This window comes from Sciurus vulgaris, assembly GCF_902686455.1.
Source record: "Sciurus vulgaris genome assembly, chromosome: 5".
In the NCBI taxonomy this organism is placed as follows: domain Eukaryota; kingdom Metazoa; phylum Chordata; class Mammalia; order Rodentia; family Sciuridae; genus Sciurus; species Sciurus vulgaris.
This window is the reverse complement of record NC_136465.1, coordinates 68195619-68217789: the sequence shown is the minus strand read 5'-3', so window position 1 is coordinate 68217789 and position 22171 is coordinate 68195619. Positions and strand designations below refer to the sequence as shown.

General features: G+C 52.0%; 2 protein-coding genes across 5 annotated transcripts in view; one reads left to right on the top strand and one right to left on the bottom strand.

Annotated features, from left to right (window-relative positions):
* The window catches only part of LRTM2 (leucine rich repeats and transmembrane domains 2), a 38475-nt gene extending 19746 nt beyond the window's left edge, over positions 1-18729 (bottom strand). Inside the window, exons 1-5 of one of the 4 annotated variants that reach the window (XM_079140342.1) lie at positions 17700-18729; positions 10921-11100; positions 10244-10385; positions 7067-7657; positions 3464-3940 (exon numbers count right to left, since the gene is read on the bottom strand). In XM_079140342.1, the coding sequence (XP_078996468.1) occupies positions 3486-3940; positions 7067-7657; positions 10244-10310 (1113 nt within the window). In that variant the 5' untranslated portion in view covers positions 10311-10385; positions 10921-11100; positions 17700-18729 and the 3' untranslated portion in view covers positions 3464-3485. Of the gene's footprint in view, positions 1-2843; positions 3941-7066; positions 7658-10243; positions 10386-10920; positions 11193-11748; positions 14435-17699 lie in introns of those variants that run through there. The other 3 variants (XM_079140343.1, XM_079140341.1, XM_079140344.1) reach the window with 3 other exon arrangements.
* The window catches only part of CACNA2D4 (calcium voltage-gated channel auxiliary subunit alpha2delta 4), a gene marked incomplete at its 5' end in the record, with an annotated part of 102185 nt that overhangs the window by 59409 nt on the left and 20605 nt on the right, over positions 1-22171 (top strand). The window lies entirely within an intron of this gene.

The following is a 22171-nucleotide window of genomic DNA, read 5'->3' as shown; positions in this document are numbered from 1 at the left end:
AAATTTCTAGAAAGAGCTTTTAGTGAGTCTCCATTTTCCACTCCCACGTCCTCGAAGCCCCAGATGAGGAACGTGGTCAAGCACTGTGACAGTTACAGGAGTGCCTTGATATGTAGAATGTGTTTCTCCTGCTGCTGGGTTTCCAGCGGGTCCTGCCTGATATACATGCCCCAGTGCAAAGGCCTTTTCTGCTATCTGGAGATGCGCCATGTCTCCTTCCTCGAGGGTCCACCTCAGACCCCTAGGAACTCCAACAGCTGAATAAGATATGCTTCACAAAGACCTGTGTGGGGCTCATGGGAGCCTGGTCCTCCCTTGGGCTTTGGGGCCTGGGAAAGACCTGTATCAGGTCCACTACTATGATTAGGGCTAGAGGGTGACACCCCACACCCCACACTGACCACCACCTAGGAAAATTGGGCCACCCAGTTCTGCCACAGAGTAGAGCTGAAATTCAGGGAGGGGACCCTGATGGTTCACTTCTGCCTGGATTTGCTCCTAGCTTCCTGACTTGTCATCCAATGGAAGTTCCCAGAAGGAGGAAATTCCCTCTTAGTCTTTGAAGACTGATGTGTCATACAGCCCAGACCCACTCAGCCAGAGGCCAGTACAGCCCCAGAGGTAGCCAATCAAGTAAAAATTCCAGAGGCCTTGTTCTTCTACTCGTGCCCTCTCCTCAGTTCCCTGCCTCCAGCCTTCCAGTCCCTGATTCTGACTCCCTCCCACTGTGTCCTATGGAGGGATCATGCTTGTAAGCTTGGAGTGTGATCTGCTTGTGTTTAATTCACTCCTGAAAAGCCAAGACGCTGGTAATGGGTTAAACAGGACTCCAACAAATCCCATCAGTCTCAGGTGAGTTAATAAGACCCAGTCAGCGGAGAAGCCCCTTAAACTGCCCTCCCCGCCTCCTGGTACCCAGCGGGATCCTCTGGGCAAAAACAGGACTCTCCCACGTGGGCCCATCTGACCTTGACTGCCAAGACGAATTCTGTCAAGCCAGGGTGGATAAGCACCCCAGGGCACAGAGCCATGAGGGACCTCCATTACCTTCTTTACTCCACAAGCTGTGATGCTGCCCAGTGAAGCCACCCGAGGCTCTTTCAGCCAGACCGTCAGGCCAGAGGTGGGTGGATTTAAAATCCCAGTTCAGCCATGCCTGGAGCTTGCTGCCCTCAGCCACAGAGCCGCCTCCTAACCCAAGACCCCGCCTCCACTTGACTCCCAGGGAAGCCGTGAGGCCCTGGGGCCTGGGTGGGAATCACCCATCTGTCACCTAGAGCTCAGTGTGTCAGGGTAATGGCCCTCAGCATTTTGTTCCTCTGCCTGGGGAGGTGAGGGGGCAGGAAGCAAGTCTCCCAGCATCCATCTCCCCTTCCCACCCAATGAAACCAGGAAGTACATAGGAAAATACAGTCTTTATTGGTCTTCTGAAACAACAAACCAGAAATATAATTTTGCCTTTAAAAATCTTCTGTCTCAGACTAAAGATACCACCACTGACAAGGCCCTCCCCTCCCCCGACCAGCTCTGGTTTCAGTCCACAAGCCAAAAGAGGAAGGAAGACTGTGCCCCCAGCCTGGGGCAGGCATGTAATCTGATAAGTAGCCCATGCCTTGTGCTGAGGTGTCCTCTGTCCACCTGCTGGAGAATGACCTTCTTGAAGGCTCTCCACGCCCTCCACCCACCACACTTTTGGAGTAAGGAGGAGTGGGAGGCAAGCTGGGCCTGCCCTGTCCTGCCCTGATACCCTCCATGGACCCTTCCTTCCGGGTTGGCCTCTTTCTGTGCTAGTCCCAAGACTCTGACCACAGAGCCAAAAGCCAGTGTGGCATTTCCTGGTCCTCTCAGGGCATGAGGAAGCCAGATTCCATCAGAGGGAGACCTAGGTACTCACCATACACCAGACTTCCAAGGACAGGGCAGGCTACAACAGGAAACAGTAACCCTGAAAACTCGTACAGCCCCAGAGGCAGGTGCGTCTGTCCCAGACAGGACCCCTGGCACACTCTCTACTTTGGACCCTAGTCTAGTGCGATTAGAAGCTCTAGGGAATCAGACTGAGTAGACATACTTATGGGGATAGGAAGCCCCAGCACTGAGGAATCTGAATAGAATGTGACTGCCTGTCCCTTGTCCTGTCCCTGAAGTCTTATAAGGATATGTTGGCAGTCACCAAGCCTCTGGGAGGGCCAGTGTGCCGTCTGCCTGCCACCTGCTTTCCCTTCGGGGGGCCGCCAATCCTAGAGCACAGCCCAGTCCCAGCCCCAAGGTCACAGGAGGTGGAATATGCTGGAGATGGAGGGGGTGGGAGGTGAGGAACAGCAGTGCTGAGGTTGCAGGCATGGAACTGATGGGTGTCCCCGCTGGCCTGGCAGTGAGGATGCACTCACAGTTCGTGAGGGAACACCCAGTGTGTGGCTGGGCTCTCAGGAGGCTGCTGTCCACACATGCAGCAGCTTCCAGGCCTTTCGGCCTTGTCCCTGGAAAACCCAGTAGGAGAGGTGTGAGCAGGTTACCATGGTGACAGCAGGCTCATCCAGCAGCACCACTTTGGCCCATTTTAGGGGATCTCAAAAGAATCCTGTGTCATTGGTTTGTGTTCCTCCCCGAGCCCCATCAACTTGAGAAGACTGCGGTCAATGAGCAGCTCTGTGGTCAGGGCTAGCTAGAGACCTGAGGGGGAGAGCCTGTCTGCCACTTGAGTTGGTATGGCCTCTGTCTCCATGTGACCTCTGTGTGTGTTTGTGTGTGTGTGTGTGTGTGTGTGATTTTAATACACGAGACTATGCTGGTGATGCTGTGTGTGTGAGGGAGTGTCAGTGTGGTCAGAGTGGTAGCAGGGACGTACTGGCATGTGCCAGGACAGGATGCTGTAATCACAGCGTTGTGTTTCTAAGTGCTGTGTCCAGATCACAGGGTTGGTGCCTTTGCACATTAGTACCAGCCACTGAAAGCAGGACTCAGCTTTCACACTACAGAGGGGCTAAGAATACCTTTCTGGCTTAGAAAAGACTCACAGAAATCTACCCCTGGCTCCCATATCACTCCCTCCCTGCCCCCTAAATGCAGTTAAGGTGGGAATGAGCAAGAGATAGGGAGAGTCGCCCAGCTGTGATCACCCCCAGGGCAGGAGGGGTGATGAGCGGGCTCAGTCCAGAAGGCTCCTCTTGCACATATGTTCTTTTTTCCAGTGGTCAGAAGCTTAGGGAGAACCCCCAGGTGTTCCAAAGATGTGGTGACCCTAAGAGGAGCACACGCAGGAGCCTTCAGCACAATGTCAGCTTCCAGGGAGACCTGGAAATCCATGGAGATGGTGACACTATGGCTACACTGCTGGAGGGCTGGGGAGGAGAACGTCATTGGGGAAGCAGTGGCCAGTGTCAGGCTAAGGCAGGGACCATGAGGGGGGGAAGAGCCAGCCCTTTCCAGAGCCATCTCTGATGAGCTCTCCTGCCCTTCCTACCTGGGCTAGGTGGGGTGGGCTCTCAGGCCACAGAAGAGATCTGCTTCTGGTCTTCGTGCTCGCCCTCAGGGTCCCCCATCAGGGGCTGGCGCTTCTTGAGCTCCCGGTGGTACTTGGCCATAAGGGAGGCATAGATGCAGCCATAGGCAGCCGCCACCACCATCATGATGCAGACAATGCCGCAGACAACGCCCGCAATGATCACTGTGCCGATGGCTCGCCGCACGCTCACTGGTCGGTACCTCTGCTTCTGGGGGCAGGCTGTGCTGGGCTCTGGCTCAGGCTCAGCCCCAGGCTTGGGCTTAGCGGGTTCTGGGCTGGCCTTAGTGCAGGGTGGCCCGGGAACATCCAGCCCGGCTGAGTTGTTCTCGTCCTCCAGTTGGGAGCAGTAGTTGAACATCTCCATGGGGACCATGCGCATGTCCTTCCCCCTCAGCTCTTTGGGTAGGGTGCAGGCCAGCTGGTCCAGGCGCCCCCCTGCATCCAGGGGAGAAGAGAGGTGGGGCTGAGTAGATATCCAGAACCTGGGCTCCCTCTCTCTATCCCCAGGACCCCAAAATGGAAGGCCCAGATTATAGTTCAAGCAATGCAGTCAATCTTGGAATCACTATCTAAAGAATAGGAAGGGGAGGAGAGAAACCCACATTGATTGAGCCAAGCACCACAGTGGATGAGTTACAGACATCATGCCTTCTCATCCCCAAGAAGCCAATGGGAAATGGATATTATCATTATTACCATTTTATAGAGAAGCTCAAGCCCGCCCCCACTCCTGGGTCAAATTGACCCACAGGACGATAGCAGTGCCAACCTGGGGAAGATGCGCAGGAAATGTCAATGTAAGGAGAGCCAGGGTCCCTGCTCAGACTCCAGCTCTGCTTTCTCTACCCCTGAATCTGCCTGCTCATGCCCATCTGGGAACCCACAACACCATACTCAGCACAGTATCTTATCCCTCCAGGGGGTTCCTCCCTCTCACAAAAGGGACAAATGTCAAAAGCCGCTGCTTCAGCCCCTTATCCAAAGCCCCTGATCCTCTATACAGGATTTTCGGTTGCCTGAGATGAACTCCCTAGCAGGGAAGGAAAACACTGAGCAAGAAAGTTCTCCTGTCCTTTGTTAGAACAGTCCAGTGTTCCCACCACAGTGACTGTGGTGCAAGAGCATCTTGGGAGGGAATCCCAGAGACAGGAGGCTGCTGCTGCTGAGGATGCGTGGGTGGTGACAGGCAGGCTCTCCATGCCATCCTCCTGATGGCGGTGAAGCCAGAGAGGACCACAGGGAATGTAAATGCAGAGCGGGGTGAGATGCGAGAGACAGTCACTAGGGAGACTAAGCTGCCTAGATGTCCCCTAGGAAGCGAAAGCTGGATTTTGGCCTCTTTTCAGCTTCCAGTGAAATCTAGATGCAGGCAATAGACACCCTGCTGAATGCTGAATGGACTTGGGCTCCAGCCACTCCGTCACTGCCAGCTTCCTCTCCTAGCTCAGCTGCCACAAGTCTCCTCATTCCATAGACATCAGTCTTACCCCAATGCTGATGAAAAGATCCCAGGATTTTTTTTTTTTTTTTTTTAAGGAGTGCGAGGTTGAAAACAATTCAACTATTGAAAGTCTGAAAAGTGCGTTCCCGCTCCGGACCCTTTTGTGTTGGGAATTCCATTCCTGATTACTGCGTGAAAGGGCAAGGGTGTTTCTTCGGGGTGGTGCATTGGTCTGGATGTGCAGACACCTTGTCTCTAGCTCCCCTGTGCCACCAACCCCCTGGGTCACTCAAGTCCAGTGAGCATGCACACAGTGCCACCTCTGCACATGAGCTGGTGACTGAGAGGAGAGCCACCTGGTTCCTCCTGCTCAGGAGAACTGAGGTTGGAACTTGGTTGCATCTTGTGAAAATTACTCAATTACATATGAGTCTTCATTTTCTTAACTGTAAAATAAGAATCTATCTCAATTAAGCTGCTAGCAGGATTAAGATAGATAAAGGACATGAAAAAGTATTTGCAAACTGGAAACTATAAAACAGTATTAATCATTATTTCTCCACTTATAAAAACAAGAGAAATTATCATAGTGACTAACATTTCACAGCACTCCATAGTTTGTAAAATGTTTTTAATTAACTGACACAACAGAATTGTTTGGGAAAAATTGAGTTAGTGACTGGATAAGAAACAAATAATAAGGCTGGTGAAATGCATTAGCATTCTTTTCACACAGTTCAATGTTGATTCATTCAACAAACATTCATTGAGCATCTACTTTGTGCTGGGCACCAAATTGCATCTTACCAGTATTAGCAGAAAATGAGCAAATAAATGAGAGTATACTGGGCACTTTTCAAGATATTTTATATGCATGGTTTTTTTAAATCTTCACAATGATTCCATAAGAATCATTCCATAAGATAGGTACTGCTTTTCTCCTCATTTTACAGGTGATGCACTACCACAGAGAGGTTAATCAACTTTCTCAATGTCACACAGTTAGTAGGTGGCAGGGTCAAAATCCAAACCCAGATCTAGCACTTTAACCACTGTGCTTACTTATTTGTCCTCCCTTTCCATTTTATTTTATTATTTTATTGAATCATTTCATAGGTCATTTCAAAATTTTCCCAGATTAAAGAAAGGCAGAAGGGAAACAAAGCAAAACCAACTATTTGGCTTTTTCCCTTCATGCTAGAGATAGAACCCAGAACCTTGCACATGCTAGGCAAGTGCTCTATACTGAGCAATTCCCCCAGCTCTCACTTGGCTTCTTTTTCTTTTTAAATATTTTTTTAGTTGTCACTGGATCTCTTATTTTATTTATTTATATGTGGTGCTGAATATCGAACCCAGGGCTTCACACATGCCAGGCAAGTGCTCTACCACTTAGCCACAACTCCAGTCCCCACTTGGCTTTTTTTTTTTTTTTTTTTTTTTTTTTTTAGTTGTAGATGGATACAATACCTTTACTTTGTTTATTTATTTATTCATTTATGTGTGGTGCTGAGGATGGGACCCAATACCTCACACATGCCAGGCAATTGCTCTACCACTGAGCCACAACCCCAGCCCGCTCACGTGGCTTCTTATTAACAGTTTTGATAACAAAATTTCATGGGAGAGGAAGCTGGCATCATCGTCCAGAGGACAATTGCCTGTGCCTGTACATTTGTTTCATTTCACCTTTCTGTAAAAAGTGGCTACTAAAGAGGCAGCAAGCAGTGTTATTGGGAAGAAAGATGTGTTTTTGAGTTTCTTCTGCGGCGTCAGGGAAACACAGAGGCAGGCCTAGTGGGATACAGAGCCCAAAGAAAAGCATCCTCTGTCCCTTATTAAAACGACAAAAGTGAGATCAATTACAATGAGAAAGAAAAATGAAAGCTGGATGCAGAGAGGGGGACTCAGGAGAAGGGGTGCAGTGGGGGAGGGGAGCAGCGGCCTCTACTTACTGGTAGGGAGAGTAATGGCTTCACATTTGGGGGTAAGGTTTGTGGCTCTTCTAGACTAGGGTCTCTCTCTTCTTTCCCCTGACCTCATCCCAGCCACCAGGAAAGACTCCGGCCAGTGGTGATTCCCCCCAGTCTCGGTGCCCAAGCAGCACGGGCTGTGCTCACCTCGGTAGGAGAACCATTCCATCCAGTGTTTGAATTCTCGAAGGTTACAGTCACACTCCCAGGGGTTGTCCCCAACCTGCAGCAGTTGAAGGCTTGCCAGGGGCTCAAACGTCAGTCGGTCCAGGTTCTGCAGGCGGTTGGAGCGGAGAGACAGAGAGCGCAGAGCCGGGAGTCCATCGAAAAGCCCAGGGGGCAGCTGGGCCAGGCCGTTGATGGACAGGTCCAGGTGGCGGAGCAGCGGGCAGCGCTGTAGCAGGTCCCTGTCCAGGGTCCTGATACTGTTATTGCGTAACTGCAGCTCCGTCAGATTCGTCAGGTCTTCAAAAATGGAGCGGGGCAACTGGTCCAGGAAGTTGTTGGACAGGTCCAACCGCTGCAGGCTGGACAGGTTGGCAAAAGCCCAGCTTGGCAGGGCACTCAGCTTATTGTTCAGGAGCAGGAGGGTTCGGGTGGCAGCGGGCACATCCGGAGGCACAGCAGTGAGACCCAGGCCGCTGCAATCCACCTCCAGGCTGCGGCTGTCACACTTACAGGAGAAAGGGCAGGTGGGGAGGGCCTCCACAGCATATAGGGCGATCCAGCAGGTGATCCCTTTGGGGAGGAGGACCAGACATGTGGGAAAAAGCAACAGGCTGGGAGTTATGATTCCAGCTCCTATTCCCTCTTTCCCAGTTCATACCATAATGGCCTCTTGGCTTTATCTCCTTTGGCACAAACCAAAGCCAATGCACAAACATTTATTAACCACACAAAAAGGTAATTAACAAATCTGGAGATACTTGTATGCTAATGGACATCACACAGTGCCAGCAGGTCTTTGCCTTGCCACACATCAGACAAAAGCCACTTCAGTGGAGTGTGATGATACTGACTCACAGGCCTGAGCCCAGAGGACAAGCCATACTGTCCATAGTGATGGCCCTGCTCACAGACCTCTGCTGGTTGACTTCCTTGGGAGCAGTGATCCCTGACACCATAGATGTTGGCAAAATAAAGGACATGAGGATGTCAGAGAAGGCTGCTCCCATGTTCCTCTCTTTCCAAAAGACAAGAGCCATGCTGGGTCATTCTCCTCTGCACCTCACCCCTACCTGGAACTGCATGAGGGAGGCTAAGGCATTCTGTGCATGGAAAGATAGATCACAAAAGGGCACTCCTAACTCTGCCCCCATTTATTGGAATCCCACAACCAAGATGGGGTCAATATGAGGATTAGGAACCAAGCCCACCTAGGGTCCTGTTCCAGACAACATCATAGGAAAGGATAAGATGCACAACCCCACTGCAGTATTGGCAAGTCATGGGACCCAGGACATGTTCCACACTTATTTTTATCCTAAAGTCACCCATGCTTGTAGCCTGGGTTTCTGTTCCTAGCAGCCTCAGGGCAGCATTTCTGAATGATGGATCAATTGACAGAATTCCTTTCATGATCCCATCTTTTGCTCAAGACTCCTTTGAGTGGCAAGTATGGGGTCTGGTCTGTGGAAGAACTGGGAGAAAAAATCCTCAGAGAACAATCCAACAGAACATCGCATTCTATTGTGGAGCAGGCCTTTTCTAACAGTGACCTTGAAACCTCCCTAACTGTCCTCCTGAATATCAGAGAAATATGCTCACAGTGAAGAAAAAAAGGATGAGCTCAAAATAGTTCAGCCGCAGGAGGTCAGCTTCAGCAAGCCAGAGGAAAGACCCCAGCTAGAGAACTGGTGAGGTGCGGACCCAGCCCATAGCTCTGTTGGCACCACCCAGAGAGCTAACACCACAACCTGGGTGCCTGGATGGGACAATCTTGAGTCTCTGGTAGGTCACCTAGTGTCCCAAAGGGCAGGACTTGAAAGAACAAGATGACCCTGTCCCCCACTGAGGATCAGTGACAGCCCAGAGATGCCCTGCGAGACTGACACCTGAGCTTCTCTGTTCTTGATGAGAAATGGGCCCTGGCTTGGTCACAAAAGCCAACTGAAGACCTCTCCCAGCTACATGAGGTCACCACCCACCCGTCAACTCTCTGAACCCAGGTCAACCTGCCATACTCCACCCCCTCCATGCCATTTGAACATCAGAGAAAAAATACTCAACCCCTCTGACTTCCCTCTTGGAAGGATGAACATAACTATCCCCCTCCCAAAGAAGGAACTGGCAGCAGGACAAGGTGGGAGCCTTTAGAAAAGAGCGACTCCTTTCCTTCTCCCCACCCCCACCCCAGAAACTCATAAAAGCTCTAGTGACAAGAAAACATAATCCTGCATTGCAAGGTGTTGAGTGATCCTAGAATGAGGTTGAAAAGGGATCTGAGTTGCTCAGGGATCAGCCACTCTCCCCTGGTGAATAATTCAGGCTGCTTATGTCGCGGGGCAACTGGATCACAGGCTTATTGAGGCTGGGGAGAAGTCAGGCAGAATAATGTCCCTTGGGGCCGTTTGTTACCTCTTACCATGTAGCCTGGGGCAAACCAGGCCTTGCAGACCTTGTCCCTTTCCCTCAGATGAAGAGAATGCTCAGGTTTTCTTTTCCCCTGAAATCCTATGAGGGTCATCATCGTTAACATTTACACCTCAGTGTGCCCAAGCTCAGGAGAATGAATCCAGTCCCCAAGGACCCCTCCAACACCACAGCCCAAGAGCTCAGAAGTTCTTCTATTTAGAATTGGGAAGACTGAGGCATAAAGAGCCTAAGAGGTGTCCCCAGGTTCATCCAGTTGTTGACTCGGGAGGACAGCTCCCCATTAGATGTCAGAGCTCAGCCTGAGTGGGCGCTTGAGGGTAGGTGGGGCAGACTTCTACTCCAGGCACAGTCTGGACACGCTCAGGTACCATCCATGCTATTTAAAACTCAGAAAGCCTGACCATTCTCCAGCAGAATTCTTCTCTTATTTACTCTCAGAGAACCCAAAGCACTGGGAAGAATTCAACAGACCTACCTAGGGAGACAAAACCAAAGGTCATGACTTCCAGCTCCTGGTCCAACCACCAAAGCTCTCAGCAGTGGCTCTTTCTCTGACTTCCCTGGATGCTGTTATCATGGGCATAGCCTGGTTTCCCAGTGCAAAGGCTTGGGCATCATGGGAAGGTATGTCTGCAACCTCTCTGCAGCCTCAGAAGTCTCCCTCCATGCTGTGCTAAGCCCCCACCCCACCCCGACTGTGCCCTCACCCTGTGGCTGGGACATACTCACAGGAGACCTGCCTCCACTGCAGGGCAAGCCTGGTCCTCTGCTCAGGGCCACTACCCGGTGCCAGCATGGTGAACCCCACGGCTCTCCAGGTCCTGCAGCTCCGGGGAGAGAGGAGCCCCTCAGGGTGCTCTGCCTGTCAGTCCTAAGAGAAAGAAAAAGAGAGCTGGACCGAGGCAGGTGTTGGAGGCCCCGTTCCAACCCAGGGGTTAGGAAGAGGGCCCAGGTGTCTCTTTACACTTCTTGTTCCCTCTCCTATTCCCTTAGCTATGACTCCCTAGGTGTGGGGAAGGAGAGGAACAAGGGAACCAGAAAAAGAGAAGGCAGGAAACCTTCAGCCTCCCTGGGGTGATGGGCAGGGGCAGCCTTGGGCTTCCTTGAGAGCCCTCAGACCAGGCTCCAGGTTGAAGGATGCAGGAATTGCCACCTGAACTCCCCAACGTCCCCACCAGCCTCTCCTTGCCTCTTCTTGACCTAGAATGGTAACCTCTAAAATGTTTTCATTGCAATATGGTCTCCTCTGTCTGGGCTTTCCCACATCACAAGTGGGGAAATTGAGGCACGTCTCTCCTAGGTGAGCAGAGTGAGGTTTCAGGACACAGCCCCCACCTATGCTTCTTGCTTCCCTCACCCCAGTCCCAGTCTCACCAGTTCCCCCACCCCACCCTACCACTGCTTACCATGGCCCAGGAGACAGAGGCCAGACCCTTTTCAGTGTCTGCTGGCAGGTCAGGTGTGAGCTGTTGGGTGGCCCCCTGCTTCCGCCTCCACAGTCGCCTTGGAGGTGAATTGCTGTGCTCCCTCTTCCGCCAGCCAGTCTATAATAAGACTCATCAGCTCAGGGGTTCATGCTGCAACAGCTGCTGGCGCAGGAGAGACAGGGCCATGGAGGAGATGGTGAGATCACAGAGGGCTGGGAACAGGCCAGGTGTGCAGACAGCAGCTTGCTCTTCTAGGGGGAAGAGGAGGCATTCACCCTTTCTAGGGTCTGCCCCAACCCTGTGTCTCTGAATGGGACACTGGCCTCCTCTACATTCCCATTCCTTCTAGATGTGGCCAAGAACTGTTATAAGGGATACCAGAGCCTCCATCCTGCCAGCCCCATCAGAGGCAGAATCTCCCAACTGGTGGTGGGAACCAGGCGGGGCTTGGTTGTGAAGACTGTGCCAACACCTCAGCTCCCTTTGGGTGCCCAAAGAGCACGGTTGTCATGTTCCCAGAATTTGACCTTCCTTGTTTGCCAAATTCATCACCCCTGGTAATTCCTGGTTGCAGCCTCCCCCTCCCACCTCCTGTAGGCTAGTTTAATTCTGGGAGCCTGAGAACCAATGGCAGAGGAGATGGTAGCTGAGGAGGTGGATGGAGCCGTCAGGACGCTGGCTTGTCTGCTCAGCTGGGAAGCATGCTGTGGTTTCCCCTCAGGCATTAGGATCTTGCTGAGGTTCCTGTTGCCTCCCCCCCCCCAGTTCCCCATCTTCTCCTCCCACGTCCCCCAACCCTCTCTCCACCTCTGGTGGACCTCAGGTCCCTGCAGTGGGTCCTCAGGAAGTCCCTGTGCTGCTATGGCTTGTGTGGCCCCCGCAGCATGGCAGCCTCTCAGGAGTTAGCAGCCTTCGGCATCAGTTCGGCATCAGTTTGGGCTTCGTCTTTCCTCCCCACTTCCTCCATACAGTGAGGACCAGTTGTGAAGAGCCCAGCAGGGGAAGACAGAGTAGGTACCTTAGAGCTCAGGTGTGGGGTTTGGGGAGCAGCTCATCCTCACGCTGCTTTTTTGGGTGGGTCTTGCTCACTCAACAGGTGGAGCAGCTAGGTTGTCATTCTCCAACTGCTCTCTCAAGGCCAGGTTCCTGTAGGCTCAAGCAGGGAGGCTCTGGGTGTGAATCCTGTCTGGTCATTCCTTCAAACACACTCCTTACACTCTACAGGTCTCTGCTTTCTTAACTTTAAAAGCCATGGCCTTGACATTTACTGGGTGGAATTTTAGAGTTAACATATACTAAATACACATCACCTTGGACTTAAGCCATGATAGATGTAAGAAATGTCCCTTCCTCATTGGGAGGGGTCAGCAGCAGGTCCATGGGACACCTGTCTTCCCTGGTCCCAGCAACCTCACACTCTGGGTTATTTCTTATTCCTGAGTACATGGCACCTGAGCTTGTGCCAAGGCTGTGAATTGTCATGTGTGCTCATTGTGTGACATGCTCACACACACAACCCTCACAGACCTGCCTTCATAGGTGGCAGCACCCATTCCCACTGTGCCCCTCAAGCTCCACCCTTCGGAACACCAATCAAGAACCTTGCAGCATCTGTGAAATAGAAGGCAGGTCAATGGCCACCCAAGGTACAGACGTGATGACCAATGTGCCCAAGGTCACATAGTATGTCAGGGACCAGATTGCAGGTTTCTGAGTCAGGCTGTTCAACCACTCCCTGGTGACTGTCGCCCAGCAAAGACCCTCACAGGGAGATGCTTATGTTTGCATAGAGTGGGCCGTGCACCCACAGCCTCCCAGACACGTGCTTGGAGCTCTGTCCACAGCACGTGATGCAAACACAGACGGTGCGGTTGGGCATGTGTTAACACGCATGCCTGCACAGGTGCACCCACATGTGCGACCCAACACATGCGCACACACACGTATACAAATGCAGGCCTTGCTGGCAGCATTCCAACTCTTCTCAGATGCCAACACCCAGGCAGCAGAGTGAGATGCCTCCCTGAGTGCCCTCAGCAGGTGGAGGTACAGGGACACTGCCTGCCTAGAGGAAAGATCTGGAGAGATGGCCCCCCTCTGGACAGTCCCCAACCCAGGACATTTTCTATGCACAGCTCCATATGGCACCTGGAGATTCAATCCAGCTTCTGTCCCCACTCCTTCTGATTTCCTGAAGGAACCAGGCCATGGAGAAAGTCTGAAGCTACACTCAGGCCTGACTTCTGCCTGAGGCTCCTGCCCTCCCCCAGCAGGCTCCTCTTTCCCACCCAACTCCACTCAGGGTCACCCTGACAAATGAGCCAAGGGGGTGATCAGCAAACAGGCATTCAGTGGAGAAGGGACCTTGAGTACAGGGCCTCATCTTCAGACTTGAATAGGATGTCCATGCACAAACCAGGGTAAACAAGTCTCACAACACAGACCCTTATCATTGTCTGACAAGGGGGCAGGACACTGTGACTAGTATGCTTTGGAGAAATGTGATGCAAACAAGCCCTGGATCCATGAGGACACACCCTGTGCTCTTCAGGTAGCTGATCCTGCATTTTTGGGTTCCCTGGGCTTTTTTTCTGGACTTCAGAGACTCCCTGACCCACAGGGAAATGTGGGGGGAACCAGCACTTTCCTAGACCCTTAATCCTCTGCCCCCACACACACTTCCAAGCAAAGGACCCCTTTCTGCCCCCAGAAGAGCACAGCCTCCTCAGGAAAGGGGTGACCTACATTACAAGACTGGAAAACAGCTGCGGCAGGAACTGGCCGGCTGCTGGAATAAATTAACAGTCTTCAGGGGAGTCCCAACCTGGGTGGGGAATGGGGGACAGAAAAGCACTGGGGTCCTGCCAGAAGAATCCCCTCTGGCAGTCTCACAGCCTCGTCATCTTGGAGCACTAGGCCTGCTCTGACTGCTCACCCGGGTTTTGTCCCAGGGACAGAGACCAGAAAGGAGCTGGGACCCAGTAGGATCCCTGGGACTCCCTCAGTGGGTTCCTAATTTGAGAATATGGCGTTGAGGACCCCAAGAACTCCCATGAAACATGGGTCTTTGTCTCTAACCCCTTGTTACTCAAAGTGTGGTCCATGGACCCACAGCACTAGTCTAGCCTGGAAGTCTTAGAAATACAGATTCTCAGATTCCACCCAAGCAGATGGAATGAGAATTTGCATTTTAACAAGATCCCAGACAATTTTTGTGCATATTTAAGTTTGAGGAGTATTAGGCTGTTACCTCCCAGACAGGGACAAACAGTCACCCAGGAAGTAATGCTGGTGTGTCTCTGGGGCCAGACACCAGGCAGGGAATGGCATGGGCCTGAGTGAGCCTGGAGGACCCACCAGGCAGCTACTTAGTGCCGAAGCCAGGGCCAGGGCAAGGGCACCGACTTTAGTATCTCTTTCAAGAAGGCTTTGCCTAGAGAGAAACAGTAACCAGAGTCAAACACCTATCTAGTGTCCTTAATGCTCACACAACTCTCTCTGGTTATTATTAGTAACACCATTTTGTAGATATGGAAAACTGAGGCACAGGAAATTAAGTGGACTTGAGCCCAGAAAGGTATGAGGAAACATTTACCTAAGCTTATGTAAATGGGCTCTGTTTCTGAGCCATCTGGTGACAAAGTGACTGACTTGGTTGCCCTTATAAGCTCCTAGGTTCATCCTGTTCCTCATCCACTCACACATGGAAACTTCTGGTACAGAAAGGTAGAGGCAGGAACAGGGAGGTTTGTACGGAACTTTACTGTGTACCTGGCGTTTCCTCATCCACTCTCTCAATGGAGCTGTGTATGTCCCCATCCTACCCATGGAAAAACAAGCTTTGTGGCTTGCTGAACTAAGATGCAAGCCAGATCACCCCTGCCAACCTCCCCTCTTTCAGTAATGTCGACAAGTCCTGGGAAGCCAAGATCTTTCGAGAGACGGTGCCCTCTAGAAACCTTTCTGGTCAGGATTGGGTGCTAAGGTGAGAGGGGGTAGGCTAGAAGCTCAAGGAACGCCAGCACTGGGGGAGGTATTGAGGGAACCGGAGGCAGCAGGAGGAGCAGAAGGCTCCACGTGCTCCAGCCCAACTGAGTGGGCTGCTGCATCCCCTGGAGACTTGGAAGGTGAGAGCTGCTTCCCCCTGGAGCACCTGCCTCAGCCACCACCACCACCCCTCCCCCAGCTTGGAGTAGTCTGCAAGTACTCATTCACTGCAGAGAGTCAGGGTTAGGGTGGCAGTGGTGCACTGGCCCTTTTCATTTCTCCTACACATGGAGAGTATCCCTCCAGGTAGGGTTGGCTCAGAGAGCTAGAAACCAACCAACATGCCCAGGTCTGGTGTCCTTCCTCTGTCATCATCCCTCAAGTCAAGCATCCAAGCCACGCAGTCATCGTGCCCCTTGGGTCTCCTGGGCAGGTGTGTGGACCTTGCTGTGTGCTTCCTCCCCTTATATCTCCCCTGGCTCAAGTGTCAAAGGTCAAGGACTCAGGACAAGACATATGCACCCCCTCAGAATAGAAGACCCACAGAACTCAGAAGCAAAAAGAGTCTTCATAGTCTACTCCACCACATCCTTTGTTCTGCAGAGAGACAAAGATTCCAGGGCTAGTGAGAGGCAAAGACAGGGCCAGGAGCCTGCAAGGGCAGTGCCCGCCCATCCCTCAGAGGGTTACAAGGAAGGCTGGGCAGCAGGCTTGAGCCCTGTGCAGAAGAGGCATGGGTTTCTCTATGGTAGGGACTATAGCAAGGCTGCTGCCACCTGTCTGGCCATCAGCCCTTCTAGGAAACATTCCAGCTCTCTTCCCTGCCCATCACCCCCTAACACTCACTGCCCAGGCAGAAGGAAGCTGGTTCTAAAACAATCTCTATATTTGTAGTTGGAACAGATACATACCCTCCTAGTTCATTTCAGAACACCTGCCCCCTTCTCACTCCCAGCTTCCTACACCCGCATTTCCTTGTCAAAATTCTCTATTCCCAAAGGGCACCCTGGGGAGTGGAACAGGAAAGCCCCCTGAATCACCTGCTCAGATGTGAATGAGCTGGAGTCTATTGAGCCCTGGAGCCAGCTCCTGCCATTGGTTGCCTGAGGCCCCTAGCAGGGGGCAGGGGAAACCTGATCTAGGGTTAGAAGGAGGGAGAACCATAGAGGGGACACACTGCCTTTGACTGGAATCCTTCCTCCTCTCCCCACCCACAGAGCTCCCAAATACCCCCAGTCATTGCATGAACACCCCTCCTCCACTCCCGAGCTGCAGCACCCCCCCACCCCATGTGGCCTCTTGGTCCTGGTCCTGGGAAATGGGAAGAGCCTTGGCTCAGACTGAGCCTTAGACCCTGCTTCCAGGCAAACTCCAAAGAAACCAGATCGGTTGCTTAAGAAGCCTCCCCTCCTTCTCCTGCCGCCCCCAGGCCTGGCTTTCCTGGGCTCCCTCTTTCGGTGGTGCCAGAGACTTTCTGCCAGTGGAGAGGTGGGGGTGGGAAGAGCTGGGCTCTTCTTGGCGGCACCTAAGCTGCTGTTGGGTTTCCCTACCAGCTGGACTTCCCCCGCCCCTCACCACGTGCTCAGCTCCCTCCCCTCCCCCACCTGCTGTAGTTATCTAAGCTGCAGCCCTGTCAATCTGAGTCACACGAGGCAATGCCCAACAAGCCCCGACAGCCTGGTGCCAACATCACCACCGCCACCCCTGGTAATGCAGACAGCTGGGGGTGAGGGGCAGAGCAGCCAATTGGAACCCAGCCCCAGGCCTGCCATGCAGGAATTTGAACCACAGTTTTCTAGTCAGAAGCCAGCAAAATTGAAATGGTTTTCAGGGGTACTGAGAACCACTGTCCTGCTCCAAGTCTAAGTATCCATCCCCTGAGAATGAGGCAGCCAGGTAGACATGGCCTGACTGCACACGGTTCTCCTAAGGCACCTGATCCTTCTGCAGCAAAAGGCAGGCGTGCAGCCATGGGACACCAAGCAGGTTCTCACAAGCCTGGCTTCCCTGTCTGACCCTCAAGTGGGATAGAAGCAGCACCTGGGCTTGCAAAGAAGGGCTGTAACATTCTTCCTCCTTGCCCACTTCCAGCCACACCCCCACCAGTGAGGCTTCACCCATAGCTGCCCAGTCTAGTGTCCAGTTGGGGAAGAACCCCTTTGTACCATGTCCAAGGACAGTCACCTGAAGGCCAAAAACCCCAGACTCAAGGCAACCTATAAAGAGGCACAGGTCCTGTGATCTCTTCCCATGCCTCACTCAGAGTGGTCCTCCACCCTGCCACCCTCCACCCCAAGACTTCCTCTACCAGCCTGTCACCAGCACCTGACTGCCGTCCCACCTATCTTCCTATAGCACCCAAGTTCCTTGGGGCTGCCTGCATGGAACCAGGCATGCAGACAGCACAAGGCTCTTGGCTGCTGCTCCTCATGCTGCAGGGACTGGTTTCTATGCCACCCAGGGTTGATATCTGGCACCAGCATTGTCCTCCTCCCCCTTTCCCTTCCCTCCCTGCCCGCCTTTCTAGCAGAATACACAGCTCAAGTCCCCAACACTGTGGGGTCAGAGTTTCCAGTGTTCTGTTCCTTTGGGATGCCTGGGTGTCTGGCTCTGAGCAGCTTCCCCAGCCCCAGCAAGTGCCCCAGGCAGGAGGCACCCGTTGCTAATTGTGTAGGGCCAAGAGACCCAGCAAAGATGGTCCCCAGTTCCCATGCCTAACCACCGTGCATCCCCCTGACCCTCATTCCTTCCCACCAAGTGCTCACACTCACCTTTCCTCGTTGGGACCCTAAGCCCCTTAGATCAGGCAGCTCTCAAATCCAGACATGAGCCCCAAGCGAGGCCGGTGGGCTCCGGATGCAGAGTCCCGGAGTCCCCGATTCACCGGGAGCAGGGAGCAGGCACGCAGGACCCAGTACCGGCGGCGGAGTGCCGGCGGCACTGCGTTGAAAGGGGATGGGGCCGCTGGGTCAATAACAAACTGAGAAGGAAAGAGGGAGGGTCTGAGGGAGACTGATAAGAGAGAGGGAAGAGAAGGGAAAGGGAGGAGAGCGCGCGCGTGTGCGCAGAGCAGAGAGCCAGAGCAATGGAGTGACAGCTGGGGGTACATCTGTGATGACAGCGGCAGCGGCACACACAGGCGCGCGCGCGCCCAGGCGCTCACGGCCGCGAGGGCAGCGCTCACCCTTGCAATGCTCACATTTCAGTGGAATAAAAAAGCGCCTGTGGATTAATCGGTTCGAACTCCGGGGAGGAGGAAAGCTGTTTTATCATGTACCTCCATTTTACTTCCCAGGGCTCCCCCTGGCTGCCCCTTTCTTCTGTCTCTCGCTCTTCCCCCTTTGATTTGGTGGAAGAAGGGCAAGACTCAGACGACAGTCAGCGGATTGATTTTGGTCCCTGAGGCCTCCTAGGAAGCTGTGTCTGTCTCCTGTTTCAAAGTCATGCAGGGCAGTGCCTCCCATCCTGCCTGTGGGAGAAGGAATAATCCACCCCTCTGTCAGTCGGAGTCTGATTGGTTCCGCAAGAGGACCCCTGAGGGTGCGCGGGGCTGCTGAGGCACCAGAGGATCTTCCACAAAAGGCTCCTGAGCCCCACAAAGTCAGAGGTCATATGGTCACACAGAGGTCAGAGAGCCTCAAAGCATGACTACCCAGGCCAGGACTGTTTAGAGGAGCACAATACCAGAGCAGGCTGTTTGGGAGCCTTGGGGCCTGGGCTGCCTAGTGAGCACACCAGCAGCCTCAGTGCCCTGGACAGAGCATTGTGGGAACCGGAGGCAAGTTCAGTCCCTGGCTTCACCCTGCTTCTCCAGGATTCTCGCTTTTTTTTTTTTAAATATATTTTATTGCTTCTTTTTGGTTAGATCTAACATAGGATTCATTTTGATACAATTTTAAAAGCATGGAATATCATTTGCTCAAATTCAGTCCCCAGTATTTCCCCTTTCCCTTTCCTCCTCCCTACCCTGTTCCCGTCCTACTAATCTTTCTGCTATTTACTTTTAGTTTTTCTTTTCTTTTTTGTTGGTGTCTTGTGTATACACATAATGGTGAGATGCAGTGTGGTGTATTTATGTATGCACAGAGGAAAATTAGGTTAGATTCTGTCCTCTGTGCTTCCCTCATCCCATCTCAGTCCCCTTCATCTAATCCACTGCTCTTCCTTCTTTTTCCATGAAACCCCCCACACTCTTTTCCCTCCCCCCACCCTCTCTTTTCCTCCTATTTTGGACTAGTTCATGCTAAGTGGAATAAGCCAGACTCAGAAAGCCAAAGGTGGAATGTTTTCTCTGACATGTGGAAGCTACTTCTTGATCTTATCCAGAAGGGGAGAGGCCTGCAAAGGGAGAAGATGGTAATTCAAGAGCTCAGAGGCCTGTCTCCTAACCAATCAGGACAAAGCAAGTCAGAGAAACTGATATTCCAAGAGAGAAGGAAGGCGACTGATCGTAAGGCAAAGACTAAATCAGAAGAGGAGCCAGGACCTACTTCCCAGTTGGAGCATAGACCCCCAAGTGACACTTCATCAGCTCTCTGAGAGCCTCCTAACCAGCAGATGGCTCAGCATGGGGCACCATGGGTGTCCCCATATCCTCCTTTTGTTTCACCATTAGGACTGGGGCTGGGGGTTAAGGACCCACCTTGACTCAGGATGCTCCTGTACCTTCTTTTCTGTTCCCTCTGTCAGGTGACCCCCAGCACAGGCAGGACTACTGTCCTGGGAAGTCCCTGCTTCTCACCGTGCATCCTGTCCTTCAAGCAAGGCAGGCTGCCACCTCTCCCAACACCCCCATCACCCCATCTCATGAAAGTAGGTCTTCCCTGAGTCTCAGTGCTCTTCCTGCCCATGGGTGGCCTCATCCTTCCTTAAAACCTCAACCAGAATGTCACCTCTGTTACAAAGTGAACTGCTGATTTCCCAGGTCTTAACCTTCTTCTCTGATCTGGGTATTTTCTCTGGGCCACCCTCGTGGTTCCTTTTACTTTTACTTTTCTCTCTTTTGGTTCTTTTTAGTTGTATGTGACAGTAGAATCCATTTTGATACAATTAAACAAGCATAGAATATTCTAATTAGGATCCCATTCATGTTGATTCACATGATGGTGGAATTCTCTATGGGGTATTCATATAAGTGCATGGGAAAATAATTTCAGATTCATTTCACTGTCTTTCCTTTCCCTATCCCCTCCCTTCCCTTCATTCCCCTTTATCTAATCTACTGAATATCTTTACTTTCCTCTCCCCCTTACTGTGCACTAGCATTGTGAGGTGGTTTTCTGTGGTGTGGTTTCTTCTCCATTCCTGTATTGTGTCCTGTTCCAGAAGAGGGACCCTGCCTCACCCAGTCCTCATCCATGCCAGTGCCTTCTTGTCTTAACTCTCAAGTAGATAATAATAGCTAGGTGTTTGACTCCGCAGCCCTGGGTCTCCTCATTTCCTGGAATGAGCAGGTGGATTGAGGTACCTGGTGTCCCCTAGCCCTGGCATTCTTGACTCAGGTATTGACTGAGCATCTGCTTGTGTTTTAGAAGGCAGGCCTCTCCCACCCTGCCATTGGGGTCCAGTTGACCACACAGGGCTGGGTTAAGAGGATGAAGGTCAAAGCAGATGCAAAGGCCAGGAGGGAAGAGAGCGAGTGTCTGACTCTTGGAGATCATGGCCCTCCACAGAGGTCATTCTGCATGCGTGAACTTGTGTATGCATGTGTGTGTGGTCATGCATGTGTGGTCATGTCTGTGCGTGGGGGTGGCTGTTTTGTTCTCCTGTCCTGATGACAAAGCAGCACTGAGGTGCCAGCCAGAACATGGAGTGAAGATGCACAGCTTGATAAGCCGTCTGCCGCCTGAGGCCTTATTGAGATGATTTGCTAGGTCGTGGTGAGGCACAAGATCAGCACCCTGGAGAGACAGGCAGAGAGGGAGGGGATCCAGGCAGACTGAGGCAGGAGGCTGGGATCTGTCCTCCTCTATAAGGCTGTAGCCAGCTCCCTGGGAACCAAGGTCAAGATCTAAAACAGCCAGGCACAGAGTTGGAACCCTGGGGGAATCCACCTGGAAAGGTCTAGAACTCCCTGTCTCTCCTCACCAAGAGTTCTGTGCTCCTCTACACACACACAGTAACAGCACAACTCCTGCAGACTAGTGGGGAGACTCCCAGGGTGATCTTCCTCCCAGGTGAGGCTCCAGCAAAGACAAAGGGCTAAGCTCTCTCTGTGCCTGGGGAGGAAAAGCACCATGTGGTATGGAGCAGGGTTTAAACAGAAGGATTCAAAATGACTAGAGGCTGAGGTAGGAGGATCACGGGTTTGAGGTCAGTCCCTGCAATTTAGCCAGGCCCTACGCATCTTAGCGAGATCCTGACTCTAAAGAAAAAATTAAAAGAGGTCGGGATAGTTAAATGCCCCTGAGTTCAATCCCCAGTACCAAAAAACAAAAATAAGATGAATAATTATTTGAAAAAGGAAAGAGGTGCAGGCCCATGGGCATGGCGAGCACAGCTGACCCATTGCCAAAGAGATTTCCATGTTCCCTAATCGCTATCTTCCCTCCTCTACACCAAGTCCTGATTTCAGCATCTTATAGTTTTTACCAGGAGGAATTTCTTCTTCACGTCTCACTTAAATCTCCCATTTCATTGTGGACTGCCTCCAAGTCTTCAAGAAATTCTGAGCATGACTTCATCTTTAAGATTACCAGTCCAGTAGTAGCAACAGGGCAGGGCTCAGTAGGGAGGAAGGAGGACCTCAGAGGTAAGGGACAGTGAGTCTTGTAGAATTTTGCTTCCTAGTCAAGTGACTGACTCAAATTGACTTTATTTATTTAGCCCAAGAAATGTGTATTGATCCCCACCATGTGATAAATATTGTACTCGGTGCTCAGAATGAGAACTCATTCCTTTTGCCTGCCATAAGCTCCATTCCAATGGAAGGTGAGATAGATGATAACAAAGAAATCAGATAAATCATGTCACTGAGAAAATAAAAAGAAGGACAAGACAGAAAATGAATGGTGAAGAGAAGTACTGCTCTATCTGGGAAGGTTAGGGAAGCCTATGCCAGGAAATGATGTTTGAGCTGAGATCTGATGATAAGAAGGAGCAAGTTATGTACAATTCAAGGGGAACAGCATCCCAGGGAAAGGGAACAGTTGGTGCAGGTGCCCTGGGGTGGGAATAATCTCAACATGTTTGAGGAAGAAAGTGATTCATGCTGAAATCAGAGATACCAGCAAGGCTAGTTCAT